Source organism: Sebastes umbrosus, chromosome 17 (assembly GCF_015220745.1).
Source record: "Sebastes umbrosus isolate fSebUmb1 chromosome 17, fSebUmb1.pri, whole genome shotgun sequence".
Taxonomy (NCBI): Eukaryota; Metazoa; Chordata; class Actinopteri; order Perciformes; family Sebastidae; genus Sebastes; species Sebastes umbrosus.
Window position 1 is genome coordinate 26,021,005 of NC_051285.1, and position 21,404 is coordinate 26,042,408.

General features: G+C 41.0%; 1 protein-coding gene across 6 annotated transcripts in view; it reads left to right on the forward strand.

Annotated features, from left to right (window-relative positions):
• mtmr4 (myotubularin related protein 4) overlaps window positions 1-21,404 on the forward strand; it is a 63,512-nt gene that overhangs the window by 13,776 nt on the left and 28,332 nt on the right. For 2 of the 6 annotated variants that reach the window (XM_037747820.1, XM_037747818.1), the window contains exon 2: window positions 1,657-1,757. In XM_037747820.1, the coding sequence (XP_037603748.1) occupies window positions 1,755-1,757 (3 nt within the window). In that variant the 5' untranslated portion in view covers window positions 1,657-1,754. Of the gene's footprint in view, window positions 1-388; window positions 541-1,656; window positions 1,758-13,399; window positions 13,682-21,404 lie in introns of those variants that run through there. The other 4 variants (XM_037747816.1, XM_037747817.1, XM_037747819.1 and 1 more) reach the window with 3 other exon arrangements.

Genomic DNA, 21,404 nt, shown 5'->3' on the forward strand with positions numbered 1-21,404 from the left:
TTATAAGGCAGTGATCTGTCAGGTTGCTGTTGAGTACTTCATATCCCACAAGTGGCCAAATCATCAGTTAATGCAGCTTTAAAGGTTTGGTTTCCTCACTGCCTTTACTTGATCATTTATCTGCTAAAGTAGTGTGTTTTTGTCGAGTCAATAGGGGACTCATATTGCTTCGAGTGTGATATTGTACCTTTTTTTAAAAGCAATTATGACCAGCTGCCTACACGTGATTTCTTTATTCATGGCCGATTAGCGATGAAGGCCATCCCTTTTGATAAAATGAGTCATGAGTGGAGGTCCGTCCCCTGTAGTAGGGTTTCTTTCACTTGGAGAAGCCTGGCACTTAGTGAGTGGGAGGGAGAAAGAGTAAGCAATAGAGAGAGCGAGGGAGGGAGGGAGGAAGGGAGGGAGGTATGTCATGCGCTGGATTACTACCAGTATGTGTTTGGGAGACGGAGACTACTGCTACTTTGCAAGGCATTGAGCTTTAATTCAACCCTAGATAAAAGTTTCAACAGAAAGTTTGCAGCACACTTTGGACAGGTAAGAGACTTTGGAAACAGTATTTTGTGAGTTGAGTGTAGTATTTCTTTCTTTTTTGTGGAGCTGTGTGCAAAAGGGGGTGTGTCTGGAAAAAAAAAACAGTGTAGGGAAGTAAGACGACGAGAGCACTACAGCAAGAACTTTGATCCAGTTTCAAGTTGTCCTTGTAATCAATGTTAAGTCTAGTACTACACACAAGGAAGTGAACACCATGTCCCTGTTTTGTTTAGCTGCCTGACTCTCTTCATATTAAACATACACTGAGCTTCCTGACTGAGCTTGCACAGGAAGAGACGGCAGCGTAATATCAGAGTGTTACTTTTCATGTCAGTCATTTAGTGAATCAAGTGTTTACTCAGTATTTCACTTCATTTATCCCCAGTGTTGCTTTATTATGTGTGCAGCCACTGTCCAGATATCCAGATATTAGAATCATGTCAGAACCTCCTGAGGTCGTGTTGTTAGAAGGTCATGATATCTACCTCAGCGTGCCACCTTTTTGGTGTGTTGGGGGTGTGTGTAGGAGAGTTGTCCACATCCTCGGTCTACTTATGCAGTTATCTGTTTGGCTGCTCATAATCTACATGAGGAATGTTGAGTTTGCATTTCCTGTAAATGAGAGTCTCTCCCGTCAGGTCAGGTCAGGTCAGGTCAGGTCAGCTGATCCGCTCCAAGGTTTCCTTCGCAGCGTTAAACTTCACGCATGTTCCTGCATGTCTGTGGAGGGTGTTTGACCTGGTTTGTGGATAGTGCTCCTTGTTCCAGACCACCTAGTTCAGCCAAAAAGTCTGTATGCACCACACTCCTCTCAGGGCTTAAATTGTGGGGACTTTGCGGTGGCAGCAGAGGGTTCAATGATAAAATGTAAAGTGCATCCATACTTCTACCTCTTCAGCAATGAGATATCTTATTATGATTTTTTACTAGTGCCATACTACTTGCTGTACTTCAGACCAAGAAAGGTTGGTTTTTGGAATCCAGCCCTTTTAGTTTACGCAATCACACACTCCACACACACACACACACACACACACACACACACACACACACACACACACACACACACATACACACACACACCCAATGTCTGAAGGTAGTGTGTTTTTATGTTGGCAGGAACCATCGCTGGCACAGCAGAGCCCAGTAGACAGGAGGAGAGGGAGGGATCTGAAGAGGAGCGCCCAGACCGACTGTCTACTGCACTGGCTGGCAGCATGGTGAGCCAGTCACACTGTATAGACATGTATATTGTTTATATGTACTACTACTACTTAAACTAGTTGCCGCTCTTAATATTCTGAAGGTAACACGGCGAGCTGGGACTTTTTCGCACTCTCACAGGAAATGGTACAATACTCTTACAGGCCTAAACAAAGCTCAGGGTTTTGCAACAGAATGCACTACTTAAACATTTATCCCCTTTTCAGCTTGCCACACATGCTGTAGGGCTGCACAGTTAATTGTGCATGTTCATTTAAACAATGTACACATTTTCCAATTCAGAGTGTTAAAATGTATTTAATTTTTTTAATTATACAGCAGTTTACATATATGACACTTTATAATATTGGAAATTGAGACATTTCCACTTCAGTAATGAAGTAGTCTGCTCTTGTTTATTAAATGCATGAGAAATTAAAAAAAATTGTGTTCTTTAGATCATGATAAATCACACAAACTCCTTCTCATGGTCCCTGCACAGGGAGGGATCGTGGGATCTTTTGGGATCAACAAATATGCAAATAAATAATAACTAGGGTTGTCAGACGATTCAAATATTATATCAAGATATTATAATCACATGATTGTCCATAATTGTTCGCACATTTTCATCTATTCAAAATGTACCTTAAAGGAAGATTTGTCAAGTATTTAATACTCTTATCAACGTGGGAGGGGGCAAATATGCTGCTTTATGCAAATGTATGTATATATTTATTATTGGAAATCAATTACCAACACAAAACAATGACAAATATTGTCCAGAAACACTCACAGGTACTACATTTAGCATAAGAAATATGCTCAAGTAAGTCATAACATGGCAAACTGCAGCCCAACAGGCAACAACAGCTGTCAGTGCGTATCATAAAGTGGGCATGTCTGTAAAGGGGAGACTCGTGGGTACCCAAAGAGCCCATTTTCATTCACATATCTTGAGGTCAGAGGTCAAGGGACCCCTTTGAAATTGGCCATGCCAGTTTTTCCTCGCCAACATTTAGCATAATTTTGGAGCGTTATTTACCCTCCTTCGCGACAAGCTAGTATGACATGGTTGGTACCGATGGATTCTTTAGGTTTTTTAGTTTCATATGATGCCAGTATCTTCTCTCTCGCAAGTTGCCTTCATGCGTTAAAGAAATTAGTGCCGTTAAAACACATTCGCGTTAACGCGTTATTATCATGTTAACTTTAACAGCCCTAATAATAACCATTTAGCCATAGGCCGCACTATAAAGGGGTTTGTGGGGCACCAATTTCAGTGAGTGAAGGTAGATTGTCCTCAGGCGGCATCTCTCTTCATCCCAGTAGTAGTGTCCTCAGCAGGGTTACGACTTTATGGCATCGTTTGTTTCATTCAGGAAGTGCTCCTGCATCAGTAAAAGTCTTACAGATGTTACAAGTCTTTGATGTAGCTCCTTGCCACGTGCCTCCTGTACAACTTTCTCTTTTGAAGCACATCCAGACCCTTTTGACCTACTGTTCACATGAAGAAGCTCATGGTAATATGTGATATTTCAAAGTATTGATTGCGCGTGTCCTTGAGCAAGACACCAAACCCCAACTTGCATATTCAGTGACCGTCGTACTGAACGTGAAGCTCAGTTAAATGACCGATATATGAAATAAAATGTTTGTGCTGTAGTCGAGTGGTGAAGCTGTGCACTATCGTGGCAATTGTGTAATCCCACTCTGACAACGAGGGACGAGACAAAAATCTCTTACAGTATTGTAACACTTTAAATGCTCAGAGCATGATACACAGGGTAAGGGTTAGGTTGATGTGCACCCCGATGAGAAGCTGTTCTCTCTATACCTTGGCTTTGTCATCCCACTCCGGTTGCTTCTTTCAGGTAGTTATACTAAGGAATTAAGGAAAACGAAAACGAAAATAAGCAGTGAAAAATATTTTTAGTAAACTGAAACTAAATAAAAACGCAATCCTTTAAGAAAAAATAGAATTAAACTAAAACTATATTTTAAAAACAAATAAAAATGAACATAAATTCATTTTTTTTTGGTTTTTTTAGCTATAATCTATCACTACCAAAAAAGGCAACGGCATGAATTTCTGACAACTCTCATGACATTGAACCACAGAAACAGACTTAAACTAAATATATAAAAACTATGGCTGTCAAAGTTAACGCAATATTAACACGTTAACGCATTAACACAATGTCATTGTTTTGTGTTGTTAATTAATTTCCAATAATAAATATATACATACATCTGCATAAAGCAAGCATATTTGCCCACTCCCATGTTGATAAGAGTATTAACTACTTGACAAATCTCCCTTTAAGGTACATTTTGAATAGATGAAAATGAGATTATAATATCTTAATATAATATTTGAATCGTCTGACAACCCTAGTTATTATTTATTTGCATATTTGTTGATCCCAAAAGATCCCACGATCCCTCCCTGTGCAGGGACCATGAGTAGGAGTCAGATAAATGAACAGATAAAAATTGTGATTAATTTGCGATTAATCACGATTAACTATGGACAATCATGCGATTAAATAGTTTAATTGACTGACTGACTGACTGCCCTAATAGAAACAAAAATTAAATATTTAAAAACTAAACCTTTTTGAAAAAACTAAACTAAACTAAAACTAACAAACATACCCCGTAAACTAACTAAAACTTAAATTGAAAAGTAAAAACTAAAATGAAATAAAAACTAATTGAAAATTCAAAACTATTATAACCCGGGTTAGTATCTTGCATGTCTATGTTCAAAAGACAAAGGCTATCAGAACCCATTAGCCTTCTGATCGTATTCTTCTGATGGACAACAATGCCTTAGTTCAGGCAATCAGGCCAAAATTCAGCATGATCAAACACAAGAGAAGTTAACACCATCACATTATGCTTGATCAAGGGAAGTTAACATGATTACATTGTGCATGATCAGAGGAATTTCCTCTACACCACCCAAGATGACCACTCTGCTACAGTAAGTACTGAATTGGGATCTGTCCATTTCTACTGATTGCCCTCTAGTGGATGCTACTGTCTATTAAGCAAAACTAAGTCTAAATGTTTTTTGGTATTATGCAACAGGATCATGACGGTAATTGGTGCAGCCCGGTGGTGAAATAAATGTGCTGCTTCAAGTTGCTACATGCACATTTTAGTTTGAATCAGAGTTTCTTTGGAAATGTTGTGTCTCAGATTTTGCTGCATGTGAGAGAAGCAGCGGTTTGTCTAATCATGCTGCAGTCGTGGGCCTTAAGGTTGTAATTACACTGAAGCAGAGTAAATACATAACGTGCAAAATGCAAAACTGTTTATAGGTCACAACTCTACTTAAAAGATCCATGCAAACTGTGAATTATAGTATGTGTTGACAATGACTTGACTAGTGTATATAGTATATTTGACTGAAGTGCTCAGTTTCTCAGAGCTTAAGAAATGTGCATAGACATACAGGTCTTCTCAAAGTAGATATAGATATAATAGACATATTCTTCAGCAATTTTAGCATAGAATATAGAAAATGCTATATGTTGTAATATGCTTTTTTTTAAATTGATGGCACCATTATACTTTATAACTATGCAGTAACAGAATCTTGATTCATATTTGATCAGCGCTGCGTAGTCTGACAGTTAGATCGGAGTTTGCAAGCAGCTGCTTAGAGACTCCTCGGCTCTGATTGGTTGTTTTCCTTCCGGGCACATTGAAATCTTGCAAATGTCATTAGGAGCACATGTTTTTTTTTCACAGATAATCTGTCTCATGCACTTCTGTCAGGATGTAGTGACCGTTTTATAAAAATAACTTTTTTATCTTATTTGCTCAAAGTTACCGACTGCAGCTTTAACTTCAAATATGGGTTTTGCTGATCTCCATCGATTGAGCTTCTCACCTGTTGCACTGATGTAGAAAAGTCCTCTAAGGTGTGCTCATTAGACCTGACATCAGTTTTGAGTGTAATTACAGCAGAGCACACTTCCGACCACGCCTAAAGTGCGACACACTAAAGCAAAGAGAGATCAGTGAAAAGATGCTTTCCAGAGTCGTCTGATATTGAACTTCAACTCAGGACTAGCCCAGGACTAGCAGAGGTCCGCATTCTCATTTTACGTGCCTCGGTGGGCACATTATTTGTTCATCAGCCCCCGCCATCAATTAAGCCCGGAGCTCGACTGTGTGTGTGTGTCCCATAAAAAGGCTGAGAGCTGGGCAGCCAGCCATGGTGGCATTCTGTGGACCCAGTTGACCAGAACCTCGGGACACACATCCTCCTGTTACACTTCCTATTTCTGTCCCATAAAAGCTGCAGCCATTAGTTTCAAGAGGAATTCGTCACTCGTCTAGTGACTTCTTCCCGTCTCTTAAAGCACCGCCTGGCTATCCCAGCTGAAGTAGATTTTCTGTGCATTCACCGGGAAAGAGCAAAGGGACAGGCCGCCATGTGCCCTGGGTTCTCCCATAGACTATACAGTCTAGACTGTACTTCTATAAGAAGTGGACGTAGTCACCTTGACGTCACCCGTTGGTTTGTGGACTGCCCTTCGAAGTCTTGAGTTCAGCATTTCGTTAGTGGTCGTCACCATCTTGGTTTTTTGCAACCAGAAGTGACACAAAAGGGTTGAGTTTAGTACAACCGAACACTTAATAAGACATTTTTAGGTGACCCAAGTGTTACAATTGACTTTCATGAACTGAAAACACAGTGAAAGGGTTAAAGTTACAAGACGAAAAGACGGAAAACCCCCAGACCGTACAACGACCTAGTGACCTGTCAATCACAAGGTAGCCCCGCCCTAAAGCATACCCTGCTTTATGGTCTATCTGACTCTAAATGGGACCATAATTTACTAAATGAACATCATGCTGTATTGAAGAAGACTTGAAACTAGTGATTGAGATCATAAACTCATGTTTACAATGTTTACTGAGGTAATAAATCAAGTGTGAAGTAGGCTCATTTTCTCATAGACTTCTATACAATCAGACTAACCAGAGGAGTCGCCCTCTGCTGGCTGTTAGATAGAATGCATGTTTAAGGCACTTCCTCATTGGCTTCACATTTCAGACCCCGGAGTCGCCCACTGGGTTCTCCTCAAATAACTTTTTATCATATTTGCTCAACGTTACCAACTGCAGCTTTAAGTTACTCTATGATGTACAGATGCACATACATTCGTAGTATTTGTGCAACATGAATATAAAGTTGTTATTTTTAAGTATATAAAACTTATCTTAGTAGGTCATTTTTAAGTGTGTGGCCACAGATAATGATATTTCTATCTGTTCTTAGTTGTTGTTGATCTCAGGGTTATTTTCTGAGGTGGGATTGCGAGACATTTGTTCAAGCAACTTGTTCAACAGGTAATACGATCCTTTTAATCCCGTCTTGTGAAGCGGCCATTAATTGCTTCCCAGCCTCCGGCTTTTTTCCGCTGAAACAAAACGGGAAGTATTGAATTCATACTGTCGTCCACTCACGCTGCCGTATTGTTAGCAGGATAATGCGAGCATGGAAACGAGGACAATGGGGTTGTTTTACCCTGCCCTCGGTACCCACAATGCATCGTAATGCTACCTTGGTGGGGTTGTGGGGAACTAGCAAGGGGAAGTTTCTGTGCCAGCACCATGCAGAGACGGGTGTTTCTGTGTCACTGCCCCCCTATATGATGTTACCTGCTTACATAAGGATTGCATCACCTGCATGTGGACTTTTTTCCCCAAAACTCACTGGCTAGACACCAGAAGCGCTCAGTGAGGGTTGTAGTTGAAGCCAGCGGGTTCATTCCAGGTTGTGGTTAATGATTTGACTGTCGCTTTTCTTGAAGGGACTTTGGCATCTAGCACTGTTTGACCCTGCTCTGGTTCCTGACGTCTGGCTGTCAGTGTCTGGTTCCCTGTTCCTCCTTTTCATACAGGTCGAATAATGATAACTTTTGTTGTTTGTTTCGTTAGTGCTGTATGTGGTTTTTTTTATCAGTCTCTTGACCAGAACTTCTGTATGTTTCAAATGTTTTGATATACAATTTTTTATGAACACCTGAATGAACGAAAGTTACATGGCTGAGCACTTGTAGTCAATATATTGAACAGCCTACATTGTAAAGCTTGCATCATATTAAGCTAAATCCTGCTCCAGGCTAAAAGGTCAGAGTTGACACAGCTAACTGTAATAAAACACTTCTAAAATGTAAGACACCACTGTACGCTGCAATCATTTTACCTACAAAATGATTATAATTGGTTGGGAAACACTGCAGATTGCAGAACAGTTGCAGGTTATGGCTTCATAAAGGCATGCAAACATAACTATATGCATTTACAGACACTTAAAACACAAATGTACATAGTTACTGGAGTCTGAAAAGCTCCATATAGTCACCTAATGCCTCATGTATTATTCATACCCTACTTCTATAGCTGCGTGTCAACATGTGGGCCGACACTCTGTGTTGGTGACTCGCTGCCCTCCTTTCCTAAAATAAAACCTGAGACACAAGAGGCCAAATCTGGTGCTCAGTTTTGCGGCCGGTTCAGGCGGGGCAGGCAGGCGGAGAGGGGGAATTTGAAGCCCAGTGTTTGGACTGCGGACCCACTCGTCATGAATTAGGCTGCAATATTTGAACCCTGTCTCGTACAAAATTCCATACAACTAAACAGCATTGTCAATTATGTTGCGAGGGAAACATATTTTCTCCCAGATTACGGTCACAGTTTTAAACTCGTGGTTAATGTTGTGAGTTTAAACAAAACAAAACAAAAAAACTAGGGCTGTCAGTCTATTAAAATATTCAATATATCACAATTATTCGCACATTTTTATATGTTCAAAATTTACCTTTAAGGTAGATCAAATATTTAATACTCAAATATGCTGCTTTATGCAAATGTATGTATATATTTATTATTGGATCAATTAACAACAGCTGTCAGTGTGTCAGTGTGCTGACTTGACTATGACTTGCCCTAAACTGCATGTGATTATCATAAAGTGGGCATGTCTGTAAAGGGGAGACTCGAAGATCAAGGGACCCGTTTGAAAATGGCCATGCCAGTTTTTTCTCGCCAAAATTTAGCGGAGTGTTATTTAGCCTCCTTCCTGACAAGCTAGAATGACATAGTTGCTACCAATGGATTCCTTCACTCTAGCTTTAAAATTGAGCCGGCTACAACCTCTGATCAATTGCGTTTATGCGGTAAAGAAATTAGTGGCGTTAAAATGAATTTGCGTTAACGCGTTATCGCTTTAACTTTGACAGCCCTAAAAAAACGCAACAAAGCTACTTGATTAGGTTTGGTAAAAACATCATGATTTGGCTTACGATCACTGTTTATTACGTTATTAAGCTACGTACTTAAATGAAAATAAGTGAACGTTGACTTTTAGTTTTATACGGGACACAAACAGCAGTCTCCTGGGTGAAAGTCTTGTATTTATTTAACCATCCACCACCCCAACCTCCTATGTATGTCATAATGTAGTTTTGTTGTATGGGAATTTACATCATTTTTTGGACCTGCCCTGACCTTGGATGCCATTGGAACTATTTGTATTCTAAAACTCTTCAACCTATTTACTTCAGACATGTTTCATAGTGATAAACAGAAACATATTTCAATTTGAATCATGTCAAATAAGTTGAGATAATCCTTTATTAGTCCCGCAGAAGGGGAATTTGCAATGTTATTGAATGTTAATACCACTGATATACCTTTTAAACAGGGGGGGATTTTATTCAAATTGCATTTGGATTCAACTTGACAGTATTTATCTTACATTTCAAGTAATTGATCCTAATATCTTTCAGAAAATAAACAGTAGCAAGACTGGCATAGTCCTAATAAATCCAGACATTTAAACTCTCCAGTCTAAAGCTGACTTTCAGTAAGTGCTTCAATTTAAAAATAATGAACTCATCGCTGTGTGTCACAATCACATCAGAGCTTCTATCGGCCCAAAGCTAACTTAGGCAGGAGTAATGGATACAATATGCTTGTTTTATTGGTGCAAATGGTCCCCATCTGTAGATATGGACTTTCTAATGACACAGCACAATTTTATACTTATTAGCAAATTATTTCGCAGACACCCTGCCACTGCCACGGACCCCACTTTGAGAATCCCTGTTCAAAAATCTTCTTTTTATAGTCTCCCTAATCTCATTAAGGGAAAACCCTCCACACTTCCAAACGTGATGAGGTTGCACTTGTACAGGATATGAGAAGTCTTCATCATTGGGATTTTGCCAAAGAAATAAACATTTCAGACTGTGGTGCCGCTGAGTGATTTTCTGTCACACATCACGGGACAGAGATGCTGGCATAGCTTCAACAGCGTTCATTCTTCTGCCTCTTACTCACTATGTCAGCTCTCGAAAGCATTTGTGCACTTAAAACACAACACATGGCTCTTTTTATAAAGCTGGAATGTTGGGGCTTAAGTGCAGTCAGTGCATAATGCTTTATTTCACTTCTTCATTTCGCTACGGGATAATAAATGTAACGAGTGAGTCACGGGGTTACCATGTGACGTGCAAGTGATTCTCTGTAAGGTTCTGCTTGATTTGTGGAAGTGCATTTTATATAGAGTCCATTTACCTGATGAGATGGAAGTCAAACTGCACATGAGTGCAATACGTCATGCCTCCTGCAGCATAAGGCACTCCCTTCTAATATATCGCTATACTAAAGATTAAAAGTTTAAAGATCATTTAGACTAAGTATTAAAAAGATGATGACATTTGTGAATTTGGATCAATAAAATCAGCATTTAATGGCCATTTTTTTTGTTGAAAACCCAATGTGAGTGTGTTTTATACAATAGAAATGAGTAATTATTCTGAGTGCGATGTATTGATCGATGTTATAGAATTTGCTAATTTTCACACTGGACAGTTGTATGTTCTGCTTGATTTCTAAAACTGAAGCAGAATAAGAGATACACTTCCTTTTTATCTTTTGGTCAAACAAACTTAGTGCATCTATAATGTGAATAAAAAACAGATGTGGTTAAAACTAGTTTCAGTTTTCAATGACAATAGCGGAAGACCTGCAGCAGTAGATACTGCATTCAGAGCAGCAGCTGATGGATGTGCAGGGAAAATCTGCTGACCCCGTGAGGTTTAATGACATGCTACATGTCTTGCTGTTATATAACACCCTTGTGATATGCGATTTGTAACATTTATCCATACTGGATTATTTTTTTATCAGGGGATGTCCTGTGTTTGTTACTATGGTATCTGGATTTTTAATCCAGCAGAAACTTGAATTGTCTGTAAATTCAGTATTGACGTCATTTTTTTAACTGCATGCACTGCAGAAGAAAGTATAGGTTTTACATCTTGCTGATGGCTGTAATTTAATCCAAATCCTTTCTTCTGTATAAATTACCCTGTGGACAGATTATACTGTAGAAACACAAAAGTGGTAACATTAGTTGTACTTATATGAGTGCTGTCAATTAATTAAAATATTGAATTGCGATTAATCACACATTTTGTATTTGTTCATAATGTACTGTAAAGGGAGATTTGTCAAGGATTTAAAGGTCCCATATTGTTCTTATTTTCAGGTTCATACTTGTATTTTGTGTCTCTACCAGAACATGTTTACATGCTGTAATGTTAAAAAAAAACATTTATTTTCCTCATAATGTGTGCCTGAATATACCTGTATGCACATCTGTCTGAAACACTCTGTTTTAGTGCATTTCAATGGAATTGTAATGGAATTGTAATGGAATTGCGTTGCTAGGCAACAGCTTGGGTCAATGTTTACTTCCTGTCAGCTGATGTTATTTAAATACACTGCAACAGGAAATAAACAAGGACACATTTAGAATATTCACGTTTAAAACCGTGTAGTGGTCTAAATATTATATATTTGTGACATCACAAATGGACAGAAACAGCTTGTTTCAAATGCACAATTTCTGAATACGGGTTGTTTGTATTTCTCCATATATTGAGTGTTTCGATAGTTTAACAATATTTATAAAGCACATAAAACTGCTTTATAATATAAAAGACCTGAAAATTTCATTTTTTACAATATGGGACCTTTAATACTCTTATTTACGTGGGAGTGGGCAAATATGCTGCTTGCGTACCTACATCTGCCTACAACCAGTATAACAGCTCTCCAATGGACTTTTATTTCTGTCCTTGCTTAAATATTGGCTGTCAAGCAGTGTCCAGTATCCAGGCGTAGGTAAATGTGTGCAACCCCCCCATCCTCCAATGCTTCAATATCAGGTCGCCTTGCTCCCTACAGACTTAAATGACATTGAAAGATCGCTGGCAGTCGTGGAGACTGATGAATGGCAGCAGGTTCCTCTAAAAAGTGAAACGTGTCTCTTGGAGCTAGATTTGAATTGTCAGACCTTTTAACTGGGGTCAAGTTGAAAAATATACCTTGGTTCGGATGGTTTCTTTACATGGATTACACTTAACTACAATAAACCATTACAATTACCGCGTCCCCTATGACAATTCATCCCGTTAAAACGAGGCTTCACCATGTCAAAATTACATTACAGCACCACCCTCCTGTAAAATGAATCCTGTTTTAATAGTGCGGCGTTGTGCATCCAGCCTATGCTGCGTGTACTACGTTATACGCGTTACATAATGTGGGGTCATACAGCTGAAGGCAAGTGGCTGTCACGACTCCGCCAGGGAGGAGGAGGTTGGGGTAAGAGGGGGAAGGGCTGTGTGTGTCCCCCCTGTAGAATAATGGACACTGCATCATACACCCTTTACATCAAGTGACCTTCCCTGATTTTAAGCACAGTAAGGTGCTGCACTGTCCACTGCAAAGGTGCACTGCACTCTGGTAGGACAGTGCCAAGAAGACACTCAGGAGACAGGTGAGGGGAGAATTAGTCTGTAGAATGCTGTGTCACTGGAGATCTCCGCATACACCCTCCCTCCTCTGTCCTCTATTTTCCTCCTGCACTAGATCAATTGCTGCCAATGCAACGGTTTTGCGACGGGACACTGTCCAACCGCTGGATGGGGTGTCTCTCTGCTCTCCGTCTGTGTGTATGAGTTTGCTTCAGGTTGTGTTTTGTGTTCAGCACAGCCCGTGCACGCGGCTATTAGCATACAGCGCGTGCGCTTGAGCCACAGAATACTGCGGTTGATCATATGGTGCATGCATGGCAGTCGGAGCATCTTCTGGTTGCCAGCGGCACACTATGGGCTTTACCGCCTTGTTGCTGGGGGAGAAGCATATTTATGAGGAGATGTCGGTGAAGGGTGAACAAGGAGGGATAGGGGGGAGGAGTAAGGGATGAGAGGGAGACAAGGGGAGAAATGTGAGCATGTGAATTTGTGTGAGAGAGAGAGAGGTAGATGCGCATGCAGAGGGTGGAGCTTAGCATCAGGCAGTTCCCTCTGTCTTTCTTTCTCTCCTGCTCTCTCTTCTAGCAGTTTCCCCCCATCCATTCGCTACATTTCAGATGGCACATCTGCAGTGATTTCATCACTTTCTCCTCTAAGTCAGCTGATCGCGTGGACCGCTGTTCTTGTTTGTATCTTTATGGACTATCCTCCCTCTTTCAGCAACGCAACAGGGGCTGTCTTCAGGCACCGGCGTGCTCTCTCTCCCCACTCTGGGAGTGGTGGCGGTGGTGGGGGGGGTGGGGTGGGTTCCTGAATGAGAGCCCGGACTGGCGTGTTGGCACACAGCAACTCTTGAGAAGGGGGGGAAAAGGTGTTTTGGGGGAGGAGGAGAGGGGCAGCAGGCAGAGGGGTTCTGAGCGGACGAGGGGTGGACAGGCTCCGGCTGGGAGAAGAATGGTTATGCCGGCTCCTCGTGCTCTGGTGGTGCTGCTGCTCTATAGGCTGTGTGTCATTCAGGCACAGCCCTGCCTCTCCTCGACATGAGCTTCGCAGGAAGGGTGTCCTGCTCCATGCTCAACTGCTTTGTAAGTCCAGTAGGCTTTTATTTTGTTTTTGTTTGTGAGTCTGGTTTGTGATGGGTGTGTATTACAACCCCTCCCTTACCTAACTCGCCTGCTTGTGTGTGCCTGCTGGCCAATCGGTGGGGGATGGGAGGGGGGTTGGGGGGCGGCGGTGTTGGTCGACACGTGAGCGCTGCAGTTATTAGCGAGAAACCCACACTCCCTTCACACTCCACATACAAATAATTGAATTACCTCTGTGTCTTCTCATGCGTGTGATGATGAAAAGCTACTTTATTACTCTCGCCACACAGCTCTCTTGTAGAGGGCCTTGAGCTGCCGGTATGTTGATTGGCAGGGAGGAGAGAGGGTGTAAGATGTGTAAAATGTGTGTGCTGCTGAGAGCGAGCACATTGTGCAGTGTACCGTTGCAGCCTTGAAGTATGTTCACTGCAGTGGAGGACCTGCACTGAGCTCTTTGTGGTATTAGGATGTACAGGGGATATAGGACAATGACGGATGTAGAGCAGGTGTTTCTCTTAGTTTGCATCTTGAGACACAGTGGTGTAAAGGTTGATGATTAAGGAACAACTCAGAGTGGTTTTACCCTCCAGTCCCTGGGCCTAAATTAGCTGATGATTCACAAGTTAACCTCCGACCTTTCAGTGATGTCCACAGTCCACTGTCTGGGCCTATTAAGTGCTTGCTTAATCGGCCTATTATTAACTTTGAGCAAGTCCCTTTTAAACTAAACACAAAATTCTTTCACTTTCACCCGCCAGCCATCCCATATTGATATTAGTGCTCTAAATATAGTATTGGACTTCCCAAACTCGGTCAAAACATCACAGATATGTGTCTCATTCATATATTTAGTATTGCAGGAATTTTCTAAGGCTGACAGATCTGCATCTGGTAACTGGGTGATGATTGTTTTATAGTAAGAAATACCCATCCATATTAGGTAGTCATTAGGTACATAGATACCAGTAATGTAAGCTATACATTTTATAACAAGATTTAAGGCCTTTACACACCAGGGGCGTGATGAATAAAGACATGGAAATGCACAAGACTTGCCCGCGAATATTATATATCCAAGGCTTTTATTGTCATATGCTCCGACAGCACAGCTGATGATGATGGGGAAATATTATTGATTTTAGCAGGTATTTTGTCATAAACAAGTATTTGACATATTTAAATTGTTCCCCTGCTGAATGCACCAGATGGAAAGTTAAGGGACCACCAAAGTCATTACAATTCATCCTGAGGGGGACATAAATGTGCGTACCAAATATAACAGCAATCCATCCAGTAGTTGTTGTAACATTTCACTCAAAAACATAAATCTCATCCTCAGTGGGAGGCTAGAGAAAAAGTCACAAAAGTCATTAAGCTATGATTCATCGTCTGGCAACTATAAATGTCTATGCAACATTGTGTGCCAAATAGGGCTGTCAATCAATTCAAATATTTGACCGCGATTAATCGCATGATTGTCCATAGTTAATCCCGATTAATCACCCATTTTTGTGTGTGTTCAAAACAAATATACTTGCTTTATGCAAATGCATGTATATATTTATTATTGGAAATCAATTAACAACACAAATCAATGACAAATATTGTCCAGAAACCCTCACAGGTACCGCATTTAGCATAAAACAATATGCTCAAATCATAACATGGCAAACTGCAGCCCAACAGGCAACAACAGCTGTCAGTGTGTCAGTGTGCTGACTTGACTATGACTTGCCCCAAAACTGCATGTGATTATCATAAAGTGGGCATGTCTGTAAAGGGGAGACTCGTGGGTACCCATAGAACCCATTTACATTCACATATCTGGAGGTCAGAGGTCAAGGGACCCCTTTGAAAATGGCCAGAATTACCAAAATATAGCGTAAGTTTGGAGCGTTATTTAACCTTCTTCTCGACAAGCTAGTATGACATGGTTGGTACCAATGGATTCCTTAAGTTTATGGGATATATGACGCCAATATCTTCACTCTACCTAAAGTTGCATTAATGCGTTGAAGAAATTCTTGCCGTTGAAACAAATTTGCGTCAACACGTTATTATTGTGTTAACTTTGACAAGACAGCCTTAGTGTCAATCAATCTGTTGAGATATTTCACTGGATAAGGGACTTTGACCTGCTGGTGAAGCTAGATGAAAAGTCAGGGGATCCCTGGAGTCAGTAGGATTCATCCTTTGGGGACCATGAATGTCTTTAAAAGTTTCATGGCAATCCATCCAATAGTCGTTGAGATATTTCAAGTGGTGGACAGACCGAGTGGCCAACAGTCTGACATTGCCATCCACAGAGCCATGCTGCTGGCATGGCTGAAAATGATAATTAATAGCAATAGGCAGTAGTAAAAGTAAATGGAAATCAGTTAAAATGATACAAAACCATTATAAACAGTGTCTTGTGCTGTGTTGTACAGGTCAGATTTACTGTATCTAGACAACATTGAAGGATTTTTTGCAGTTTAGCATTTTAGCATTGCCCAATGTGATGCTAACATCACAACATTTTCAACAATCAGTATTAACATTGAGAAAGCTCCACTTTAATTTCCATCACCGTTCCTTCCAGAGAAAGTGTTGGTCGAACAGTTATCGGGTGGATCAGGAAGAGCGTCGCCGCTGGTTCCTCCCCTCGTTCCTTTGTGACCAGACATGGTCAGGCATTACACAATTTATGATCTCGCTTTTAATATATCTGTGGTGCAGCTGAGTCGGCAGTTCCTCGTCTGCGTCAGTATCTGTATAATTTAGTATCCTAGTCCTCTGTGACTTATGTGGATCACAGCTCTGTCAGTCTTCTCCTGTGGAAGAGGGCTGCAGTGTTGTGCTGAGTTTTCATCGTCAGGCCATTGTTGTGATCCAACTATGGAAAAAAAAAATCATCTTCAGTTACGGTTCCCTCTATCTCCAATATATCATGTTTATCTCCCTCTGCGATATGTTGTCTGCACCAAATGGAACTATAAAAAGCCTAATTGAATTGGTTAAGATTTTTCCATGACTCAGATTCTATTATATCCACTAGCTAAATGAATCAAGAGTGTAAGTACAGCCAAAAGCTTTTTTGGGGGGTGTGCTTTAGGCTATATACCTTCTTGCACCCTTGGTACCTGTGATGGGTCTGGTTACTGGGTATTACCACTCTGCCTGACACCAAGGCAGTAATACTGCTAAGAACTACACAGTGCTGTATGTGACACAGTCAATGTGTTTTGACACTGAGGAAGATATGACCACAGCGTCCTGATAGAGGACAAAGTGCAACAATATGAGACGGAGCATAATAATAATAATAACATATAATAGCAGAATGGTAATTTATTTTCTCCTCAGTATCTAATGCCTAAAATATTTATCTGTACTTACCATAGACTGTATATAGATGAGCGACGCGTCTCCACTTCCCCCCACTGTACAAAAGTGAAGCCAAAATATCCGGGATACGTGAGCACGGCTGCAGCCTGCTAGCATGAGCCACCTAGCTGCTACGTAAGCACCTACGTTTGGACCATGTCCCATCTGCTTCATGACCTGTACTGCAGCCGGCCACCAGGGGGCGATCAAGATGTTTTGGCTTCACTTTTGAGGATCTGTCACATCGTCCATCTTTATATACAGTCTATGGTACTTTACCTGCACATAGATAAAGTCTTTCTCTTTTCACTGTCTGTTATCTTGTGAATTATAATCCAGTTTAAATTTGTTTTTTCAATGAAACATTTTCTTCGATTGTTCGTTTGTTTTGCTGCTCATGCTAATGTTTTGAGAAGTCCTATATTGTCAACCAGTTAATTACATTTGCTATATGTTACCTTGTGTTTTTTCTTAAAGAGGAACCAGTATGTTAGGGCGCTTTCACAAGCCGTAGTCCGTTTGGCTAGTCCGAATCGAATCTAGTCTGAGTGAAATTGATACTTTTGGTTTGTTTTCTATTTAGTTTGGTTCGGTTTCACAGTGCACACATTAAAGCGGACCAAATAAAAACAGTAATTTGCTGAGGGGCGTGTACTAAGGAGCAAATTTATCTTTTTCGTCTCGAGGGCTGCCACTTCTATGCAGGGATTCGCAAACTTTTATATATTGCTGTCGAAGTTTTTGCACTTTGACTTTTACTGATATACTGTGCGCATGAATCCCTTCACCTCCAGTTTATCTCGAGTGACTTTATAAAAATCACTATTTTTGTGGACTTTATTTACCGTATTCTGTATGTTATCTTTGGCCCAGATGTCAAGCAAGCTGCAGAAATCCAGGTCGGTCCACTCCCATTCATGTTAACCTGTCGTTTACCTGTGTCCAGCTGCCTGTGTTTTGGTTTGCTTGGAAACAGTCCAAGACCCCCTCTCGCAAGCAATTTCGGACCAGTGGTTTCGGTTTGCAGCGGATTACGATTACTGGACAACTGCCCGAACGAACCGCACCAGAGTTGGATTAAAACGGTCTAAACGTTGGGTTGTGGAAGCGCCCTTAAACATGCCTAGGGAGAAAGATCTGCTCACTCCGTGTGCTACAGAGTGTTACTCCAACTTCGTATGTTTCAGATGAATTCTGCTTCCTTATCGAAAATAGTGCCCCTGCCTAGTTTCCTCAGCTCTTTGAGTACGGCCCAAGACTAAAATGGGAGGGATCATTTAGAACATGGTGGTCTATGAAATATTAACTAGTCTGAGAGAGGACGGGGGGAAAGAAAAGTGCTTTTGAAAAGATTTGTCAATGTCATACTCTGCCATCTTTGATCTTGACCTACTATTTAGGCTGCACTGCCCAACACAGCTCAAAACGAGTCTTATTTGCTGCTTCTCATTCTGCCTCGTCATTGCATCCTCCGTTTCATTCATCCGTCCTTTTCTTACTACCTACAGTAACACCTGATTTGAGGTCATTCTTCACATTTCAGGTGATGTGCCAAGCTGTGTTTGCCTCATTTGATATGTCCAAAACAGCAAATAACTCGACACTTAATAGCAGACACATAAGTACTTGTTCCCCCACATATTTAAGAGGTCACCTCTGCATCATGTAGTGGTTCTCTAATCTGCACAACTCTAGGACAAAGCCCCAGTCAGATTAAGTAAATAATCTGGCGAGTACAGCAAATTGTTTCCAAAAGCTTTAGAGAGAAAGAGACTCTAAAAAGAGGTTGTTGTATCCATGGCAACCAGACACTTATTCATGAAGACTGTGCCTGCGTGTCTTTCTCTACTTATTCTACCTTTGTGTTGTTATTTTCCCATTCACTCACAAGCAGAAATCTCTGGAAGACAGTTTTTCACACTTGCTTTCTCCAGACAATTAAAACCTTCAAAAATGAGGCCTGCACGTTCTTACCTCCACACACACACACTATTAACCTGCTAATCGGTGCTGTCTAGTCAGCAGCTGGCTGATACCATCACTGTTACGGCAATGCATGTCATCAAGGCATTACATGTGTTATACACGGACATTAATATTTGCATGGCGTATGTGTTTAATGTGCGCATGCCTGTCAGCTCCGGCTTTTTGATTGCTGGGTGGACAAAGGTGGGGGAGGGTGCGCAGGCTCACAGCAGTGACGAAGCAAAAACGTGTTGGGCACAGGACAAGCTGTGCTCCATCTTTGTGAGTCGGTTGGAAGTGAGAGAATTTCTCTTTTCCTTTAATCTTCTGTAAGCTGATTGTCTGGTTGTGGTCACACTGCAATGGACCGAAAAATCTGAAAACAGTGCCTCACTGTTTGTGTATCTATGTAAATATAAGAGGCCTGTCTTGATCAAGTGTTGTCTGCCACGCGAAGGGACTTTATAAATATCAAAGGTTATCTGCAGGAGAGGTTTCAGTTGCTACAAGTCTTCCTCCAAACACTGCTCCACTGATGTCTGTGCTTTAATTCAGCTCTTGTCTCTTTTAACTGCCATAATAACTTGTCAGGTAAACAATCAGAAGTGCAACATCTTCATTCTAATGTTTGTAAAGTATGTTTAGCACCAGTGCATCCGTACAAGCCCGTCTGTGTTTATAGCCTTTGTCAAGGATTTATGGAGCAACACAACAACCACGCAACTTTTAGTCAGCAGTTTTTTTTTCCTTTTAAAGTACACTGTGTTCCAGCAGGCCTCTCAGAGGAGTGCAATGTCAGGGCTGCTCCATAAGAGAATTGAGTAAACGGTGCCAAGTATCTACATGGTAGTGCAGCACAAGACATATAGGATCTAAGGGAGTGGATGGATTATTGACGTAGGACCCGTGTGTGTAAAGATTGAACGTTCCACTCAAACTGATTTACATTGAATTTCTAAGGGGGCGGTTCTATAGCGATAACTTCTCCAGTAATTTATGATGGCTGTCTGGCACGCCACAGTAAACTTAATTCCCTATAAAAAAAAAAAAGGCAGAGAAATCTGTGCCTGGGTGGCAGACTGGTGGTTCAGACTGCCCAGCAACAGTGTGTGTGAGATCAACCTGTAATGGCCCGACCCTCGCAGGATGCCTCTGACTGATGGCCACTGTCATGGCCCGCCCGTTCTCAGGTGAAAATGAGTCAAATTGATGATACGCAGCTGCTTCATCAGTCTGATGCCGAAGGCTGACTCAGGTCAAAGGTCAGGAGATTAGTGGGGTTGCATTGCAAAGGGATTTGAAGGAGTTCTGACAAGTCTAGCCGTCTGAAAGTGAAGCTCTTAGTACGACTGGAGTATGTGTGTCTCAGACAGACACCGCAGTTTGAGTTATAAATGCAGTATTTTACTGTGAGATTTGGTGAAATGCTCAGTAGCTTTGTTCTTGTTTTGCCGCATTCACGTAATTTAGACCGTAATTACAGGAGCATCCAAAAATAGCATTAACATAAGCCTTCGACTTGTGGCATATGAGATGTATTTCTCTCCATCAGCTAAAATCTATAACATCATAAAGTTTGATTTATGTAAACAGAAATAATATTTGTATGTTTCTGTACACAAAAATAGATATACATAAAAAACATAATCCTTCGAGTTGTAACTCCGAGTCAGAGATGATGGGAATTTCTGACATCAATGATATTTCCAAATTGGTGAAGAACTACAAAGTGTAAATAAATGGTTGGTTAATCCAACCGAATTAGCTCATTTAAAAGGAGATGTAGACTGTTCGTAGCTGCTTACCCTTTTTTAGGAACTGCTACAAATACGCAACAAAAGCAGCTAATTTAGGCTATTTATCTGGTATAACTACAAGATTAGTAGTTGGGCTAACCATCTTTTCAATAATCTGTGAACGCTCCCAAGTAGGAAAAAACAGGAGGTTTTCCAAATTCTCTCATTCTGGTGACATTGATTGCAGCATTATGCTCGAAAAGAAGCTTCCACCTCATCTTCACCTTGAGTGGGTCTTACGTGGAAATGGAAACACAGCATTAGCATGAACATAAAGGCATCATTTAGAGGAAATGGAGCCCACAGTAATACCAGAAAGCACTTAACATTGGAGCATCTTTTAAGGAGTGTAGACATCTCAGTTTGGCACAGCCTTGACACCCACCTCCATGGCTGCCATCAGCACTGCCATTTACTACAATTTATGGTGTAGAAGTAGCAGGTAGACTGGCTCTGTGTAGTGACTTATCCCATTAATCTCTCCCACACAGAGACGTCTCACACCTGCCTTCAATACAAAGTCAGCAGCAGCAAAGGATTCTCCAGCTGAGGACTAAGACCTGTACTAATATCTCTATATAAATCTGCCGATTAGT